We start from the raw sequence: 19,206 nt of genomic DNA on the forward strand, positions 1-19,206 counted from the left end.
TGCTCAGTCACCAGATCTCACAAAGGAGATGCACCAACAAGCCTCAAAGCTCTTTCTGCCCAAACACAGATGGCTTTTGGATTAGTATCTAAGAGTTTCTCCCCAGATTGCACAGGAAGTACATTTCCCCATACTCTATGATTTGCTAGTTGTTAATTAATTAACTAATTATATTCTTGACTGTTCTCAATAGTCACACAGCAGCCTGTGACTGGTCAGCTTGCAATCATGGCACACTATTATTGTGACAGATAATACAGAAAATACCTAGATTGCACAGAAGATGCACCACTAAATAAATGACACCACAAAAACTCAAAATACGTGTGAGATTTAATAAAAGAAAAAAAGTACAAAGTGAGTGGAAAGAAAAGAAAGTAAAAAAAACCAAAACAAACCACGAATCCCAACACGCCAGGAATGACAAAGCAAAGGGGATGCAGCATGTCCAGGAGGGCTGTGTCCCCCAAAATGCCCCCATGGCTCCAAATCACCCCATCTGCACCCTTGGGGCAGACACCTCAGCCAGACATGACCCCTCCTCCCCCAGAGACCCACAAAACACAATTTAATTTAGAAAGCAGACAACATACAGGATGGTAAATGTTTAAATGACAAAAACATTTATAGTTCTTCCCATTAATACCGATTTTTTACAGATAAATGTATAAAACAGCTCAAGATGTGTAACTGGATGGTTTCAATAATTTCTGATGGGTATTTCTTTTGCTTTTTCTAGCCTACAAGATTTTAAGTCTTCAGACCAGGTGAGATTAGCATCACAATATAATTGCAATTTGTTAAATAAAAATAAGATACAGAACTACCCTACCACAATACTTAAATCTTTTCTCAGCCAAAAGAAAAAAACAAACAAGTACTTGGGGAAAAAAATAAGACAGGGTTCCCTTGGGGAGATTATGATGTTGAACAGGCAACTACAAGGACTACAAGGGATGTCTGTCACAACATAAAGTCAAAATAATATAATAATCATAATCATGAAAATATTGTTACATACATTCTGAATGTCTTCTTCAGAAAACACTGTAAATTTCTCACAATGCCCAAGGATTTGAAGATTTTTTTCTCTTTGTTATAATAATATTTCTTAACTACCTGTTATTCTAGGAAATAATAATTGATCTCTGATGAGCCAGGACAGAGAGAAATCATTTGCATAGATCTTGCTGGCTGCAGCACGAGATCAGGAGAGAACTATTGATTGGGAACACTGGTGAGCAGCTGGGTGCACACCAGTACCACCAGTTACTGATTTATCCCAGCACTGGCCTTGGGAAGCAAAACAATGAACAAGAGCACTGCTTGCTCAGGCAATTAGTGCACCATAGCTTCTCTCACTAGCAAAAGATTAATAAAAAATCATTTGCTACATGACTGGTCTGTAGTCAGAGGTGAGGTGGAATTGTCTTCTTGCATGTAACAAAAGGTGGGGTTCCTTGCACATGTTTGAGAAAACCACACCAACCCTCCTAACATTGGATAGTTACTCTTTAAAATATGTCTAACCTGGAGGCACAGCCTTAACAATTAAATGTCCAGCTTTCAGCAGACTCCCAACAAGTGCAGAATTTTTATTCTTTCAACAAAAGCCTGTTCTAAAAGGTACCAGTGAGATCTTTGTGAGGTTCTTTTCTACATGCATCAAGCAACACTGTCAGTACATCCACAGAAAAGGCCAATGTCCATTGGAAAACAGTTTAACACCTGAGCATGTATTTGGAAAGAGGAAAAAAAGCTGCTTTAATGGAATATAAGAGTTAAAGAACCTCAGAATCCAGCAAAATGCTGCCCTGTGACAGCTCAGACCCAGGCCCTGCATCTCCTTCTGCACATCAGGAATTTGCTGACAGCTTAAGGACAAGTAACAAAAAACATATCAGAAAAATCCTGGAACATTAATAACTAAATAAAAACACACACACTCACAACTAACACTTAGCCAGCCAGTGTTTTATAAACTCTAAAGATACTATATGAGGGTTAATATAAAATATTTCCTTTCATTTAGCCTAGGATCTGATGGATGGATGGATGGAATTGGGTCCAACTATTTTTCCATGACAACAGAGCTAGTAACTCTCTGTTCAGTTATTGCCCTGCCTATTCACAGAATGGTTTGAGTGGAAAAAATTAATATTGATCCCAATTATTCCTCTAAGCTCAGTTGCCCAGTAAAACAAGGCTGTGATTTCTAGGCACGAGGAGTTGTCAAAAGAAGCACCTTCTAAGAGGAACAGAGCCTGTCAGCCTAAATATAGTGCACAGCTCAAAAGCAGGGGATTCTCCTTATTAGGCACATATCAGGTTTAAGATTAAAGAGTAAAAGTAAAGATGTTGGCTTAAATAGTTTCCACAACAGTAAATACATTGGTAAGTGAAAACTGAAATGTTACACAAATCCTGTAGTTCCACTTCATAAACAAACTCTTATGAAAAACCTCTCTATAAATGTTCTACTTAGCAGTAAAGAAAATTCAAAACATTGTCCCATTATTTTTATTAACCACTCTCTCTCCCTTTTATATATATATATAAATATAAATATATATATATTTATATATATATCTTATAAATGATGTAGATAGTGTTTAGAGTAATTCAGGAATTAATACAGAATTAATGGAATGGGGGTTACTCTGACTAAGATTCCTGCAGAAAGCCTAAATGTTGTGTTTTTCTATTCTAAAAACTTACTTGAGAATTTTATTAGAAAAACAAACATTTCAGCATTCTTCAGACCACTCCTCTCACTGTGCATGTACAGGGGAGGTCAATGAGCCTCCAGCAGTCACCTTGGCCAATTAAAAAAAAATAAATGTAGAAAGCAATTATTTAGCTGGTGGGTAAGACAAGTTCAGTTATGGTCCATTCATATGCAGCTGCTCAATCAGAGGGTTTAGAACAAAACACCTTACTTGAGGGATTAGTTGGCTTTGTTTAAGAAAATGTACATGTATATGGTTACTTCCTGCAAACCTCCTGACAATTCTGAAAAGAAACCATCAGGTTGGAACACTGCAACCAGTGGAGATGCTCATTTTCATTTGGTCCATTCACACAATGTTATGAGAAGGGTCACTCAGGGTGGGAAACTCAAGCAACTTAACACATGAAAGCACCAAGTCCACTCTTGGCTTGAAAGTCTGTGTGAGATTAACTGAAAGAAACAAAACATAAAAAAAAGCATGAATTAAAATTATGAAAATTAAACAAAAGTGAAGTATGTTAAAACAAAAAGAGGAGGAGGACAAACACTGCTGGGGCAGCTGAAGGCTTCAGGTGAGAGCAGCCAGGCACAACCTGCCCAGCACCACAAACATTTCTCTTTCCCCCAACCTCTGCAATTCTTTTTTAAAAAAAACCAAAATCATAATTTTTTTTACTTATTAAAGCTACTAAGAACACAATCTTGAACCAGGAGATGATAGGGTTCAACTAGACCTCCAAGACATTTTACTCAAGCAGAAATCCCAAAACCCTGTATTTTGAGCTAGGTCACAGGTTTAAAAAAAAAAAAAGAAAAACAACAACAACAACAACAACAACAAAACCAGTCCAAAACCATTCTGCTGATGGCACACCTCCTCCAGCTGTGCCCCCCTACCCCAGCAGAGCACAGGCTGTGGTGCCCCTCAGACCTTTGTGCAGCATCAAGCTGCCTCCCAGCCCTGCTCCTGACATGGCTCCTGTCCATCCCCACCCAGAAGGGGAAGAGTCTGGACTCACATCTGCAGAGAAAATCCAGCAAAGTGCAAGAAAACCTTTTCTGCTGCAGCCAGAAGGGGCAGAGGGGAGGCTGCAGCATTTCTTGGCCATGCCCACAGTCCATCCCTGCTGCTGGCATCACCTGCACAGGTTACCATTGTGCTCACCTTCCCCAAGGCAGTCCCACATCCAAGAAAGCCCCAGGATTCAGCTCCCAGTTCAGATTAAACCCTATTCTCAGCCAAGTATTTCACAAACCATTTAGACTCTGTGTGTGAGGTGGGCCATGCCCAGAGCAGAGTGCAGAGGAGAGAGCTTTGGTTTGAGCACCAACACATTTACATGCCAAGGAAACACTCAAATAATCTACTCTGTTATCTTCCACAGGAAGAAACAAATTGCTGGGATGTCAGTACACAGGAGGAGCTCCTCTGGTACTGCAGTTCACAACTGGGAAATGACAACCACAGCTCTCATCAGCAGTGACAAGCTGAATGCTGTGCTGTCAAGCACAAACTCAGTGGTGCTACTCTTCATGGTCTTTTTTTTCTTGCCATTATTAGGAGGCTCAGAAAGCCTTGACATCAGCTGCTCTGAGATTGATAGAATGCAGTTCTAACCCTTGAGCTCCTTCATGCAAGGGAAAATAACAAAAAATGCTGCAATAGCAGAATTGCCAGTTTGCATGACAGTGTTCCTTATTTTGCTCCCTAGACATTTCCTTAGAGACTGGCTTGACTTGGAAGCAGGATAACCTCCCCAACATATTTTCTTTGTAAACCTGTTTGTCCCACTCCTGATCTACCATTACACAATCAGGTGGCTGGAACAGCAAAATTTACATACCCTTGGCTCCTGCTGGCTTCAGCAATGTGAATTAATGTGCAGCAAGCTAAGATAAGAACTCTGCCCTTAGGGGAAAAGAATTTTCTTGTAATCAGAACTGTGCCTTGGAGCCCCATTTCACAACTTGGCTGTCAGAGAGGCAAGAATGAACTCCATGTGACCATCAGCCTTTAGAGAATGGCCCCAAATTGCAAATCCCTCCCACCTGCAGCTGTCCAGGCTTCTCTGGGCAATGCTGGGCACAGGAGGGGCTCACCTCTCCTCTGCTTTAAGCAAAAAATCAGAAGGCTGGGAATTAGAATTCCAAATTAGAACAGAATTAGAATTCTGTATGATGTTAAAACAACTGACCAAACATTAAAGCATCTGAGCAGACTCCCAGCTTCCCAGTGGCAGAGGAGGAAGACTCCATTCAGACACTTACTTTTTCTTGTCTTTGTCCTTCTTCAAAGGCTGCTGTGAGGTAGCCTGCAAGGATTGGGACTGCAAGGTTTCCACTGCCACCTTCCGCCTGTTGAAGGCGTTCATCTCGTCCTCCAGCTCCTTCCTCTTCTCCTCCACCTTCCTTTTCTCTTCCTGGTGTATCCTTTTCAAGTGCTCAAACTTCTCATGCAGCTGGTAGGAGACAGAGCCTCTGAGCATCACACTCAGCTCATTTTGGATGTGCTAACCCTTTCCCAGGAGCCCTGTCACATCCCCCACACAAATCCCCACTACAGGGATCAATCTGCTGGCAGAATACAGCACTCAGTTCCCACCAAAGGCAGGGAAGGCACAATAAATTCAGCTCTGCCTGACACCACACAGCAAACCAGAGGCACCATGAGCCCTGGAGGTGAGTACAAGGGATTCTGGCTCAGCCTGCAGCCTGCACAGGGGCTGGGGACATTGCAGCATCTTTTGTTCCTCACTAGTTCTGAGGATGGTCCATTTGATTCCTCCCCAGTCACAGCTTCTTCCTGAGGCCTCACACTGGGGCTCTACTGGATTCTGACTGGGGACCCCAGCCCAGCTGCCCCCTTCACTCTGCTGTCCAGTGAGCCACAAGAGGGGCTCTCTCATCTAAACTTCCTGCCACTGGCTTTCACTCCCCAAACAGCAGCCATATTTCCACGTGGCACAGACATTTCTGAGGCACCTAAACCAGTGATGTGTTTGTGCCTTGGCTCCTCAGGTTTGCTGGAATGGACTTTCCAGGATTCATGCATTGCCCAGACCCAGATTCCCTGCTGATTGTAGCTTGGGTTCCTCACGAATTTTTGGGACACCCACCTCTCTCTCCTTCTCCTTCAGCTCTGCCTCTGTCTCCTTGACTTTGTTTACAAACATTTGTCTCATTTCTTCCTCTTTCCTCTGGAGTTCACTCAAGAACTCTTTCCTTTTGGTCTCATACGTTTCTTGGAGGCTGGGGAAGAAAGCAAATGAAATGCAGACTCTCTGGACACTAATGAGTTAGTGATGGGGAAATGCATTCCTGTCTGTGTTGTTTAGAAAAACAGGCAGGGAAGGGAACATCCAAATCAGCTGCAAAGTTCAAACCCAGTGCTGGTATTTTCCAGCCCCGCACTGTAGATTTCAGCCACAAACCTCCCACTTGTTGGGGCTGTCAGTATCAAACTCTCAGTCTACCCTGATGGCAGACGTGAAGGGCACTCACCTGAAGGGCTGGCTGTCTGGATCTGTGTCCTTGAAGCCCATCTCCTCCAGCTTGCAGCGCCGGTACAGCTCGTAGTGGCGGGTGTGCGTCTGCTCCCGCAGGTCCTCCATGTTCACCCGGATCAGCATCTCCCGCAGCTTCACAAAGTCACAGTGACTCTCATTCTCCACTGGCAGGAGGGAAGGGACAGGTCAGCAAACTGCAGACACGGTGGGGAAAGGCAAGGGCACAGGATTGATTCCAGGGGAGCCTGCTGGCCTGCTCAGGGCACAGCATCCCTCGGACGCAGGGATTCCTGCTGGCTGGCAGGGCAATAAAAGGAAGGACCAGCCAACCCACAAAAGGCTGCAGAAAACATGCCTGCACTGCTCATCACCTTCATGCAGAGGTGCTGGTGGAGGGCAGAGCTGGGCAGGTGTCAGGGTTTGCCTGAGCACACACAGGGAGGTTTGGGGTGGGCTGCAGCCCCTCACCTTGCACCACTCCCCAGGGGTACTGCCGAGCTCGCACCAGCTTGTTCCCAACCTTCACCTCCTCCGTGCTGCCGACCACAGCGAAGGGCAGATGAGCCTGCAAGAGCCAAGGGCAGGGACTCAGTGCATGGGGCAGCCCCCAGAGCTCAGCCTGACCCCCAGCTTCCTCTCATCCAGGCACAGGAGCTGCTCCCACCAGTCCCTTCTTTGAACCCACCAATTTCTGATACTTGCAGTGTGTTGGGTTGATGTGGCCAGCAATGTGTGTATCTGTCACCATCTGTTGAATCCAGGTGGGACAGTGCCCCTGATCTCCTGGCACGTATTATCTGCTAATGGGCCATCTTTAAACCAGCTGGGCAATCATCTTTATCTTCCCACAGCCCATCCTCCCTCCAGGAGATATCTCCTGTTCATGGCCATTGAGTCCCAGTGCATGACTGATAAAATTCCATCATCCCACTGGGAGATGCTCCAGCCAGGGCAGCAGCCAAGCCTTTCCCACCCAGAGAAAAACTGAGATTTTGGACACCAAGGAACCTTCTTTCCACTGGATTCCAGAGGAAAACCAGACCTTTCCACATCATCCCTGGACCTTCAGAGGAAAACTGCACCTTCTCCAGGAGCACTGCTCCAGCTGAACCACATCTGCCACTGCAGGAGGATGCAGCCACCATGGAATGGGACTGCTGCCACCACCCTGACTGACTGACGGGTGTCAGCTTGGATTCTGACTCTGGCAGGGTTGGGATTGTTCTTTGTAATACTGCATTTCTATTTTAATTTTCCTAGTAAAGAATTGTTATTCCTACTTCCCCAATCTTTGCCTAAGAGTCCTTTAATTTCAAAATTACAATAATAATTTGGAGGAAGGGAGTTTACATTCTATATTTAAAAGAGAAGCATCTGTCTTTATTGGCAGACACCTGTCCTTCAAACCAGGACACAGAGCAATCCCTATTCCTTACTGGGGAATTACTGGAGAGTGGTGTCAGCCCACAGCAGAGCTCACCAGCAATACTGTCTGCACCAGCTGGAGAATACTGTAGGAACACTGTGGTCCTTCTGCTCTACTCCATCCCTCTGCCAGGCTGCACACAGCAGGAGTGGGGCACTCCCTGCCCTGCTGAAAGCTCAGGCACATCCACAACAGGCCCTGGCACAGCAGGGAGTGCGTGGGCACTGCGGGGGACATGTGCAGCATACAACATGTACTTGCTGCTCTCCAAGCCTGCAAAGCATCAGGCACAGGGAGGAAAGAGGAAACCCTCCCTGGGACTGCAGGGAAGGAGCCACAGAGCAGGTGCTTCAGCAGGGTGAGCCTGGCAAAATCCTTCATGTTTAAAAAGAAACAGATCCACAAGTGTGGAACTCGTGGAGAAGTGGCCAAATGTATTTTCATTGGAGGAAGGAAGGCAAATAAAAAAAAGCCAAGCAAGCATGACTCCTGTTTTTCTCCCCAATACACACAGCTTGCAACTATTTAAATAAGAGTGAATCCTTCAAATTTTTCATTATTTCAGTAAAAAAGAACTACTACAGTGAAAACACGTATCTAGTCCACCCCAAAACCAACTGGTGATTGAATTAAAAACAAAATAGTGGGGGGAAGGCTGAAAGAAAAGACAAAGCATTTAATCAGAAACAGCTAATGCAGGATGAAAAAGCTACTTTTCATTTATAAAATTAACATGGAAACATTTATCTTGTTTCTACTGCCATAGCTGCACTCTGATTTGGGAGACAGGAAGCTTTAAAGTGTTTTTGCATGTGCTTCAGTCAGGTCTGAATTTGATCTCTGAATTTCCAAAAAGACAAAACAGAGATTAAAAATTTTTCTTCTTTAAATTGGATTTTCTCTGCTCAGCCTCCTCAAGTCACAAGACTAATGTAAATCTTAACTGTTACATTTTATTCCAAGTTTCTTCTTCCTCAAATCAAAGTAGCCTAAGAACAGACAGAATTAATTTTGAGGGAAGTGTTTCTCAAAAAATCAATAAAACAAATTCTAGAGCTAAGTTTCTCCAGAGAGCCCCCAGATTAAACACGAGCCACATTTTAATTAATTCTGCATGCACCAGCCTTTGGCATCTGTGAGACCCACAGCTCGACCTTCCAACAGATTCAGTGCCTGGGCACTCCCAGTGAACCCCTCCCTTCCAATCAGTGTTTGTGCAGCAGTTTGATTAATTTAACCCATCTTTGGGCAGGATGGAGCTGCAGCATTACCCACATTCATCACCGAGTTGATCTCAGCCACCGCCTCGTCGTCCGTGGGGAACTGATAGATCTGCACTCCATTGCTCACCAGCTCACTCATGATCTTGATCTTGAACTTGTGCAGCTCACTCTTGGAGATAGTGTCTGCTTTGGCAATAATTGGGATGATGTTCACCTAGAGCAGGGAGGGAGGAAGGACAAACACTGGGGTGAGCAGCAGCTGGGTGAGCAGCCCAGGGCTGGCCCAGATCCTGCCCCACACCCCCTAAAATCACCCTGGAGCTCTGTTCACACGGGAGCTGCAGCACAGCTCAGCTGAACACTAGAGGGAAGAGTTTTCCAGGACTCACTGGGCTGCAAGGCTTCAGATAAACCACACACCCTGCACTAAGCACACAAGGAGCAAATCAAAGCCCCTCTCTCACTGATGTATTTTGTTACACACCTCAAGGAAGCAGACACGGTGCAGTGTCACATCCCAGCTGTCACCACCCATCCACTCTGGCTATGCTGAGATGCTTTACAAGACAAGCACAAGGATGAAATGTGCATTAAGCTGGTGCTGAGCCTTCCCATGCAAAGGTAGAAGGAGCACGGACTCCTCAGATGCTCTGCCAGCAGAGATGATCCTCTCCAAGGACTCCATAAGCCTCCTGGTGAGGATCACAACTGGGATGTGCCATGTGGATTATATGGAGAAAGTGCAGGGTGCCACACATATTTATTTTCATGCTGTTCTTGCTCACCTTTGGTTTCACATCAGCCAGCAGTCACTATACCCCACACATTTGCATCCACCTGGGCTTCAGAGCCACCCACAAGCTGCACAGTGGGGAGCTCTCCCTGTGCCCAGTGCCACCATGATCAAAGCAAACAAGGGCCACATCCCACATCCACCACGAGTGATGGGGTTCACTATGGCCTCATGCTTAAGAAAGCTACAGTGGGGCTGGATCTGTCCCAGGAACCTGTGCTGGTAATGCTGCTGTGCCCAGAAAAGCCAAATGTGATTTGCAAACCACTGCTTGAACAAACAGCAGAACTCTTCTGTCTGAGCAGCAGCCAAATTCATAGCATGAAACATAAGGATTTAGACAAATAAGGGGAAAGTGTGATTTGCCATCTAACATTTCCTAACAGCCAATGCTTTTTGTCCTACAGAGCTGAAATTCAGAGCAACTAGTTGGTCTCCAGTGCCCATTAAAACAAAATGGCTTTGCTTTCCCAGCACATGTTCTTTGTAGCTCAGTGTTTTTCCCATACTTCCTGGGTTCCCCCTGCACTGCTGCTCCCCCTCCCCTCATCTCTGTTTAGTGGTTCAGCACTCACTAAACATAAGAGCATTTACTTACTTTGAACGAAAACAGTCTAAATTTGCTCATTGCAAATGTATCTGAGAGAATAAATTCCTCTTTTTCTCAGCCACTGACCCAGACTCTTTTACCAAGGACCACAGAAAAAGGCTGCTGCTCACTCCACTGCTCAGCAGGTCCATGTCCTCTTTACAAAGGTAAAAGGGCCATGACCAGAGCTGGGGTCTCCCTGACCTGCTGGAAGCTGAGAAGGCTTGGATTCACCATCTGCCACAGAAAAGGGGTCAGCTCAGGGTCAGCTCACATCCCTTTTCAACTGGCCTGAGCAATTCCCACTGCTTTTTCCAGGGCACCAGCTCAGCCCTGCTTACAGCAGCACAGGAGCATCTTCCCAGCAGCAGAAGAGACAGGCTCTGTGGTCTCAGCACTACTCAAAGAAAGTGCAAACCAAGGCTGGTTCGAGTGCCCTCAACCACATTTCTTCTATTTTGAAAAGGCAACGCAGTGAACATCTGCTGACACAAAGTTCACAACACAAAGGGGTTTTACAAGTTGTGTTTCCAATAATCAATAGCCACATCAGTGCTGGGGAGGCATGGATATGGTATTTGAGTGCAGTCCTAAGGCTAGAAGGGGCTCATTCCTTCACAACACAAAGGATGAAACAGTTTGGAAACGAGAAACCAACAAGACATGAGATGCCACTGAACTGCACATCTTATCTGTCCTTTCTCCCCCAGCACCATCCACTCATCCACCTCCATGTAAAGGCCAAGTCTGTGGCATGGAGATTAGTGGCAAACTGATACATATGCACTAGAGAAGAAAAGTCACCTCTGCTCCTGAACAGGTTTTAAAACCCCAGTAAAAGGAAGGAATGTCAGAACTACACAAGGGCTTTCTCTCCACTCTTTTTACATAAATAATGTTGGTCTTGGGTTGAAGGCAAAATCCTACAGCAACATTCTGGCATCTCATGATGGAAGAGCAATATTCTCTATTTGAAGATCTATTAATAAATCATGCAGTTGACTATTGGCATGTCAGCCCATGGAATGTGATGGGGGTTCAGGGTCCCCCTGCCTGTCAGCCCATGTGCTGGAGGGCTTTCCTGGAGCTGGAATTATGACCAGAGGAACTCAGTGCTTCAGACAGGACAGGGAACTCCTGCACACACAAAAATGTACCTCCTTCCCAAGTCTTTCTGACCAGAGCTGCTTCTCATCTCCAAAAATAAAACTCACAAGAACTTGTCATTTGGTAGAAAACAATTCTGCTGATGCAATAAGACTGCAGGCTCTTCTGTCCTGTGAACTACACCTGAATTTCTCCCCATCTCCAAACTATGCCTGACTGCAAGTTGCAGTGAAGCCAACAGGCAAATCCTGCTTCATGAACCAAGGAGCTGAGGCACAGGCTGCCTGAAGCATCCCCACCTGCCTAGGATGTGTCATCTCTTGGAGGGCAGGCAGTCAGCTGCAGCTCAAACAGCACAGGCTGACTGAAAACCATCCAGGGACAAGGCAGCAAGCCCCAGGACCTTATGGCTGCACACACTGTGCCAGCACTTCCCATCACAGGGCTGGGGTTTCAGTCAATAAATCACCTTCTTATCTGATACAAATGCACTATTATTTATCTCCTTCTTTTTCCAGGTTAAACCCAGTGGAAAGTCTGTTCCTGTCAGGCTGTATGTGCTTCCCACTAGAAGCCAGGCAGCCAGCCAAATTCCATCTACCTACAACCACTTCTGAAGATGCTTCTGCTCTCTGGCTGTAACTAAATACCCCAGATAATAGTTAGCCATGAGCTCAGCCAAACAGATATTGTCTTGCAGTACAACATAAAATTTTGTTTACAAAACAGCTTTACTCAGAAGGGATCTTGTAAACTTTACACTAGAAGCAAGACTGGTTATTGAAATTGTCACAGGGAGTCAAAAGCCTGCCCAGGACAACACATCTTCCACTTGTGGGCTAAAGCAAAGATGGAACTGTCCTACAAACACCCTCTCAAACCAGTCCCAGAGGCTGAGCCAGCAGGGCACAGAGCACAGCATTGCCTCTGATGTACCTTACATCTCCATTCTCCATTCTTCAACTCTAAAACAAGGGCCAGAAGGATGGCAGGTTCAGGTGAGCTCACACAGCAACAGACACGAGCCAGTGTCACCTCTGCTCAGCCACCACTCACTGCTCCTGAATGGAGAGGGCAGAACTGGTTCTGCTGACACCCAGCTCACTGCCCACAGACCAGCCCCTGCAGAACTGGGTCATCTCTAGTGGGAAAGGGGCACAAACCCCCAGGGAGTGCCTGGAAAGCACATCCTGGGGTGACACTGCTGCAGAAATGCAACATAAAGACTCATGCCCAGAAAATATCAATGGGCTCCACTCATTTCTATTTCATTTCTATGTGCCCACTTGTGTGCATGAGGACATCACAGCATGAAATTCAGGATGCTCCCATGCTGTGGGAAGAAGGGGGATGAGAACAAAGGCATAAAATTACCTCAGAGAGGGCTTTTAAAGTGGAATTTTGGAAATATAAAAAGTTTGCCTGTGCACAAAGTTTTCATCTGTGCACAAGTTCAAAGGATTTATTTTGGTGCTACCAAAGGACCACATTAAAGGCAAACACAAGGAGATGGGAAAAGCAGGGAATGAGAAGGAAAGCAGAGAAATACTTTGTGGGACCACCAACAGCAAGGGAAATAGTGCAAAAGCTTTCCCTCCAAAAATAGTTCTGGGAATATGTAATGCTGGCACTGTACCAAGAGACAAAAGTTTATTAAGGGAAAGTTTTCAGATTCCTGATGAAGTCAGTGTAACAGCCACTAAAGCTACCAACAGCCCACTGCAATGGAAAGCAGTGCCTGCTCTGGACTGGGCCAAGGAAAAGCAGGCCATGAGCCCTGCAGGGTGAGGGCAAGCAGCAGGGACTTCATGAGTGGAATTCAACCCACCAGGAAAGTCCAACAGAGCTGCACGTGAACAACAGCCAGGGAAGAGAGTCCTCAGTGTAATCCAGGGGTCCACAGGTCCTGCAGGGTCCCACCTGCCATGCCTGTCCCTCTGCAGGCTGAACAGCATCTGCCACCTGAAAGAACCACTCTGCTGCTAAAACACTGCTCTGAAAGACAGGAAATTACTGAGAAAAAGATATTCTGCTGCCACTAGTGACCTCTGAAGCCTCCTGCAGCTCCCTAGAAGCCAGCTGGAACGCCCAAAACTATGTCAGAAACTTGTTCCCAGCTGCAGGAATAAAAGCAAGTAGTTGGTTAGGTAACACCCTGCCCCTAAGGCAGAATAGCTTATGCACAAAGAAACAACCCCCGTAGACCCTCTCATGACCCACTTTTAGGATTCCTATGACCTTGAGAATTCCTCACCATACCTACACTTTGAGAAGATACTGTGATCTCCTATGCAGATCACTTGGCACTGCCAGCAGTCACAGCTCACACACAGCCAGTGCCTCTGCTCAGCCCTTGTCTCCTCAGCACTGACCACCACCTTAGCACAACCACAGTTCAGTGGCTCTCAGCCCCTCTGTCCCTGCTGACAGGTCAGGACAGCAAAGGGATTTACACCATTTAACTGCTGGAGCTGGAAGGCATACTCACCTGCACACCCAACAGAGCTGCAGCTGACAGCTTGGCCTTGGTAAATATCAGCTAATCTGGGTAATCTGGAATTTACAACCAACTGGCAAAAAGGCTTTTCCTGACACTCTTCAGGAAAGTCACTGAGAAAACAAGCACAGGACCTCAGCAATCACCAGGCCATACAAAGCTTTCCAGAGTCCTAAAAAGGCTCAGCTGCCATGGAGGAGTGAGCCCAGCACTTGCACAGAAGGAACAAAACAAGACAATCAGTACCAACAGCAGCATGCCAGAAAGAGGGACCACAGTCTCCAAACCCCTACCTTGCTATCCAGCTTCTTCATGGTCACCAGGTCCAAGGACTTGAGGGAGTGCCCGGTGGGGGTGATGAAGTAGAGGCAGACATGAATCCTTGTGTCGTGGTAGTTGAAGAGGGACCGGCGGATCTTCAGCTCTTCTTGCAAATAGTTTTCAAACTGCGTATCAATGTACTCTACGATTGGTCTGTAACTAAAACCATCCCATTAGCAAACCAGCTACCAGAGCACAAACCTAAACCATCTAAAGCCTGAGGGAATCCTCCTAGACATTATGTGGTAGCACCTAAAAACATATTATAAGACTCAAAAAATTTAGCTTTTCAATGGGAAAAGTGTGGTGTTTACACACAGACCTTAGGTTGCTGGAGATTCTTGAGGCTGCACTGCAAAGTTTAAGGACAGTGGAGCACAGAAAGAGGACTACTTTCCCCTATCAAACTTTGCCTGGATTTCAGGACTCAGCCATTTGACTGTAGTAATGCAACATGACCAAAGAGACACCTTGGAATCCCAGAAAACCTTTACCTGGGGCTTGAACAAGATGTCTGTGTAGTTAAAAGAGACAAGCTCAGAAGGGATAATTCCTGACCCTGCTCTGAGGACAGCTGGTTAACAGCTCATGCTCCTGGAGGACAGCCATCTCTGCTGGAAAGACCTCCCGTGACCTCTCTTTTTGGCTGTTCACCCACTTCCCTCTACCCTTTGTCCCCAGAACCAGAGCCACTGCAGGCAGCAACCCCTTTAACAGAGCCGCAGCAGCAGTGCCAGGGGAACTGCAGGCAGCTGCTGTCTCGTGGCTAGGCACGAGGTAAGCCCAGGAAGGCCGAGCAGATGGCACAAGACCTGCCTTTCGTCTTTATTGATCTGATCCCCAAACCCCACAGCGTCCACGATGGTCAGCTTGAGGTGCACGTTGCTCTCCTGCAGGTCGTAGGTGCGCGGCCGCAGGCGCACCGCGCTCTCGTAGTGACTGGCTTCCTCCGTCTCAAACGTGGTGTTGAACAGCGTGTTCATCAGCGTGGACTTCCCAATGCCAGTCTCACCTGGGGAGGGCACACCATCAGCTCACTGCAGCATGGATTTGCTGCAGGTGCCTCAAAACACGTTCGTGTGTTGGGATGCAATACAGGATGTGGCTAGAAATGTGTATTCTATCACCATCTGTTGAATCCTTATCTCCTGGCACATATTCTCTGCTAATGGGCCATCTTTAAACCAGCTGGGCAATCAACTTCATCTTTTCCACAGCCCATCCTCCCTCCAGCAGATATCTCCTGTTCATGGCCAGTGAGTTCCAGTGCATGACTGATAAAATTCCATCATCCCACTGGAGATGCTCCAGCAGGGCAGCAGCCAAGCCTTTCCCACCCAGATAAAAACTGAGATTTTGGACACCAAGGAACCTTCTTTCCACTGGATTCCAGAGGAAAGCCAGACCTTTCCACATCATCCCTGGACCTTCAGAGGAAAACTGCACCTTCTCCAGGAGCACTGCTCCAGCTGAACCACATCTGCCCCTGCAGGAGGATGCAGCCACCATGGAATGGGACTGCTGCCACCACCCTGACTGACTGACGGGTGTCAGCTTGGATTCTGACTCTGGCAGGGTTGGGATTGTTCTTTGTAATACTGCATTTCTATTTTAATTTTCCTAGTAAAGAATTGTTATTCCTAATTCCCCAATATTTGCCTGAGAGCTTCCTAATTTCAAAATTACAATAATAATTTGGAGGAAGGGAGTTTACATTCTATATTTCAAAGAGAAGTTTCTGCCTTTATTGGCAGACACCTGTCCTTCAAACCAAGACAATTCATTAGAGAACTACATTACACTGTGGAAGGTCACCACAAATTGCTTGTGGACAGACATGTAATTGTCACACAGGTGTCTGCCTTCTCAAAGGCCTCCCATGCTTAATGCAAACAACATAGAGCACTTGGGTTTTGTCTCCCAGTATCACACAAAACACATCAGCACAGAAAAACACACTATTTTCCATGAGCCCTGACTTTTCTGGAGATTCTGCACTAGCTGGGGAGAAGGACAATTTTAGTAGCCACTGAAGGACACCTGGGATGCATCACAAAAACCTCTATCCTAGAATATTTGGCTGACAAGCTGTTTGTGAGTCAAGGAAGGCTTTGAACTGCTGTTCCTGGTAATGAAACAAGATTGATATTTTCTACACTGGCCTAGAAGGGGCCTCATTTAAATTCCTTATTCACTACACAGCCCTATTGGTCACAGGGGTGAAGAGAGGCAAAATCCAAGGAAATAACTCTCTCTCATTTCCCAGGCAGTCCATCCTGCTACCACTTGAGCAGACAGGCACTGCTGAGGAGCCCCACAGCAGATACACTGTGAGAGAGCAGCAGGGTGGGAAAGGTTCTGCTCTGCAGAGATGCCATGTCTACTGCCAAGGGCTTTGGGGTTTCTCCATCTTCTAGCACCTCAGATTCTGCTCTTCACAGCAGCATAAACACCTCAGTGCTCAGAATGGGGAAGAGACATGCACTGCTTCCTACCAGCTGTGGCTAAGAGTTGTGCAAGGAAATAAAGCCAGCTGGTGCTCTAGATTAATCTGAAAGCAGGCATGTGAAGAGCTCACTTCTGATGTAAGCCACATTCTCCTGTACAGTTGTGTTGGGAGTAGGAACTGGCAAATAGGGTGAGGCTTTTCTTCCTTTGTCCAAAAAAAAATTTTAAAAAGCCAAATGAGAATGTAGGAATATCCATTCTGGTACCCAAGAATGACACAAATTAAAAATGTATTGACCTCTGATGTAATTACCCTTCTGCTAAGAACAAATCTGAATTTCAACTGTGATTTCAGCCATACTTTTTATTTGTGGATATGCAAAAGTCACTTGGGTAGGGCACAGGCACCTTGTGTAAGTTGTCAGGATGTCACTGCACAGTTTATACAAAGCCATAGGAGCTGCTGTCTCTTGATGTATTTCTGCTGGTCTAGCAGGTTACAATACTTCAGACCTCATACACCATACAAGGACCAGCCTAAGCAAAATGATGCTCATCTCATTGCTGAAAGGAACTGGTCTCTAGTACTCCAGCCAGCATTGCCTGCTAGATGACATCAATAACAAGATTAAAAGCCAAGAATATAACTGGGTTATTTTGAAGTCAATAAGGAACACTCCCCATCCCTTTCCAAGCACAGAGGTGACCGTGCTTCATGCCCTCTGCACCTGGGAAAGCCCTGACCAGGCACAGCTCAGACACAAACCTCTTGTGCCCAGATTTGGGGTGCAGGCTTACACTCAGAACTTACCAAGTCATCAACAGCAGCTCTCACATAACCCACAGTGCATCTATCATACCCAGCTCCTCCTGCCAGCCACTCCAGTTTACATATGGAAACACTTAACTTGCTATATACAGCCTTCATTTGATCCTTCCTTTTGCAAAGCTACTGCAGCAGAGATGATGAGCAATACCCCAGTGATTACAGAAATTCTCCTGGTTTGATCCAACATGTTTTTTTAAGAGTTTGGCACTTCTGACTTGCTTAAGTCACTGCCAAGGCTTGTGGCACAGCAGGAAACTCAAGAAATCCTGGTCCCCACCTCCCCCCAGGGCTGTTTGCAGAGGAGCATGCTCACCCACACAGAGGATATTGAAACTGAAGCCTTGTGTGACAGACTTGCTGACCAGCTGGTCGGGGAGGCTGTCGAAGCCCACATGGCCCCCCAGGGCAAGGTTCCTCTTCTCTTCATTCTGGCAGGGAGAAGAAGCCAGGTTAGCACACTGCACTGGAATGGGACCAGGGCCACCCACCCTCCTGGGCACCCAGCAGTGCCCTCAAGAGCCTGTGTTCTGCACACCACAGCTCAACCCCCACAGCCACCAACAGCTGGAGAGAGGGAGGGAAATACTGATCCTCATGGGAATTAGCAGAACTAATCTACCAGGCTCCAAAGAAGAGAGAACACTAGAGTGAGCTTCAACTACATGCAGCTGGGAGAGATCAGCAAAAGAAAATCCACCACCGTGTGTTTTAGCACTCATTTCTCTTCAGCTTTTTTTGTGTTTTTGTATTTTATTTTCTTAAACCCTCCAGCAGTGAGTTCAGCTTGACAGACTCTGCATTTTCCCCCGAGTGCTTGTCTTTCCCCCTTTGCCATTGCCACAAGCAGAGGTGTGCTCACTCAGTGCTGGGTGTGCCAGAGCACAGCAGGGCAAGGACCCACCTGTCTCTGACCAAACAGTTCTGGCTTTCCACTGCTCCTCTGCTCTTCCTGTTCCTGCTCCTGCCTCCCCCGTGGGCACTTTGCTCTCCCTCCCCCAGAGAAGCTGATCACCTGTACAGGATTTGCTTAGGAGCTAAGAGAAAAAAAAAAAGATCTGAGGAGACAGGAGCTCTATGAGCTGTGCAGAAAGGCAGAGCAGAGCAGCCATAAAGCCCAGCCCATAAAGAGGAGCTGACAGAAGGGTAATTTCTCTTTCTAGTGGCTAAAACCAGGAAGTTTGGAATTTCAAGATGCTCACCTCTCTGTACAACTAAGCAATGGGAGCAGACCACCATACCTGGAGCCCCTCAGGCACTCTTACCCACCTATGGAAAAGGAGAATGAATCGTGATTCATTCACCCTCACAACTTCTTTGGTAAACGATTGTTGTTCTTAATCACCAACACACACAGAAGATGGGAATGGAAAAAATGTCTGCCCTTGGTTTGGCTCTGCCTCTTCTGTCTGTTCCTGACACTTGGAACTTAATGTCCCAGCACTAAGACAGAGAAAAGACTGAGAAGAACCAAAGCTGCCTGTCAAACCTAAATAAAGTCAAGAGGAAAATAAATTCTGTGATAAGCCTTATGTATTGCTCTGTGCCTGCAGTAAGATTGCTAAACAAAACACAAACCTTTGTTCAACTGCATCTTGAGTCAAAGCCTGCTTTAGCTCTGCCTTTGGTAGAACCAATATTCCCAGCCTTGAGAAATAAACCATATAAATCACAAGAACAACTTGTGAACAACTGAAACAACTTCCAAGTCTCACACACAAACCTTCTGGCTGCTCCAT

The 19,206-nt window shown here is 46.3% G+C and overlaps 1 protein-coding gene across 1 annotated transcript in view; it reads right to left on the reverse strand.

The window, feature by feature from the left end:
- Nucleotides 1-315: 315 nt before the first annotated feature.
- The window catches only part of SEPTIN8 (septin 8), a 33,746-nt gene continuing 14,855 nt past the window's right edge, over nucleotides 316-19,206 (reverse strand). Inside the window, exons 2-10 of the mRNA XM_079319687.1 lie at nucleotides 17,784-17,898; nucleotides 15,010-15,205; nucleotides 14,166-14,352; nucleotides 8,939-9,100; nucleotides 6,706-6,802; nucleotides 6,233-6,401; nucleotides 5,848-5,980; nucleotides 5,000-5,190; nucleotides 316-3,181 (exon numbers count right to left, since the gene is read on the reverse strand). Coding sequence (XP_079175813.1) covers nucleotides 3,178-3,181; nucleotides 5,000-5,190; nucleotides 5,848-5,980; nucleotides 6,233-6,401; nucleotides 6,706-6,802; nucleotides 8,939-9,100; nucleotides 14,166-14,352; nucleotides 15,010-15,205; nucleotides 17,784-17,898 — 1,254 coding nt within the window. The 3' untranslated portion in view covers nucleotides 316-3,177. The remainder of the gene's footprint in view (nucleotides 3,182-4,999; nucleotides 5,191-5,847; nucleotides 5,981-6,232; nucleotides 6,402-6,705; nucleotides 6,803-8,938; nucleotides 9,101-14,165; nucleotides 14,353-15,009; nucleotides 15,206-17,783; nucleotides 17,899-19,206) is intronic.

This window comes from Erithacus rubecula, assembly GCF_903797595.1.
Source record: "Erithacus rubecula genome assembly, chromosome: 16".
Taxonomy (NCBI): domain Eukaryota; kingdom Metazoa; phylum Chordata; class Aves; order Passeriformes; family Muscicapidae; genus Erithacus; species Erithacus rubecula.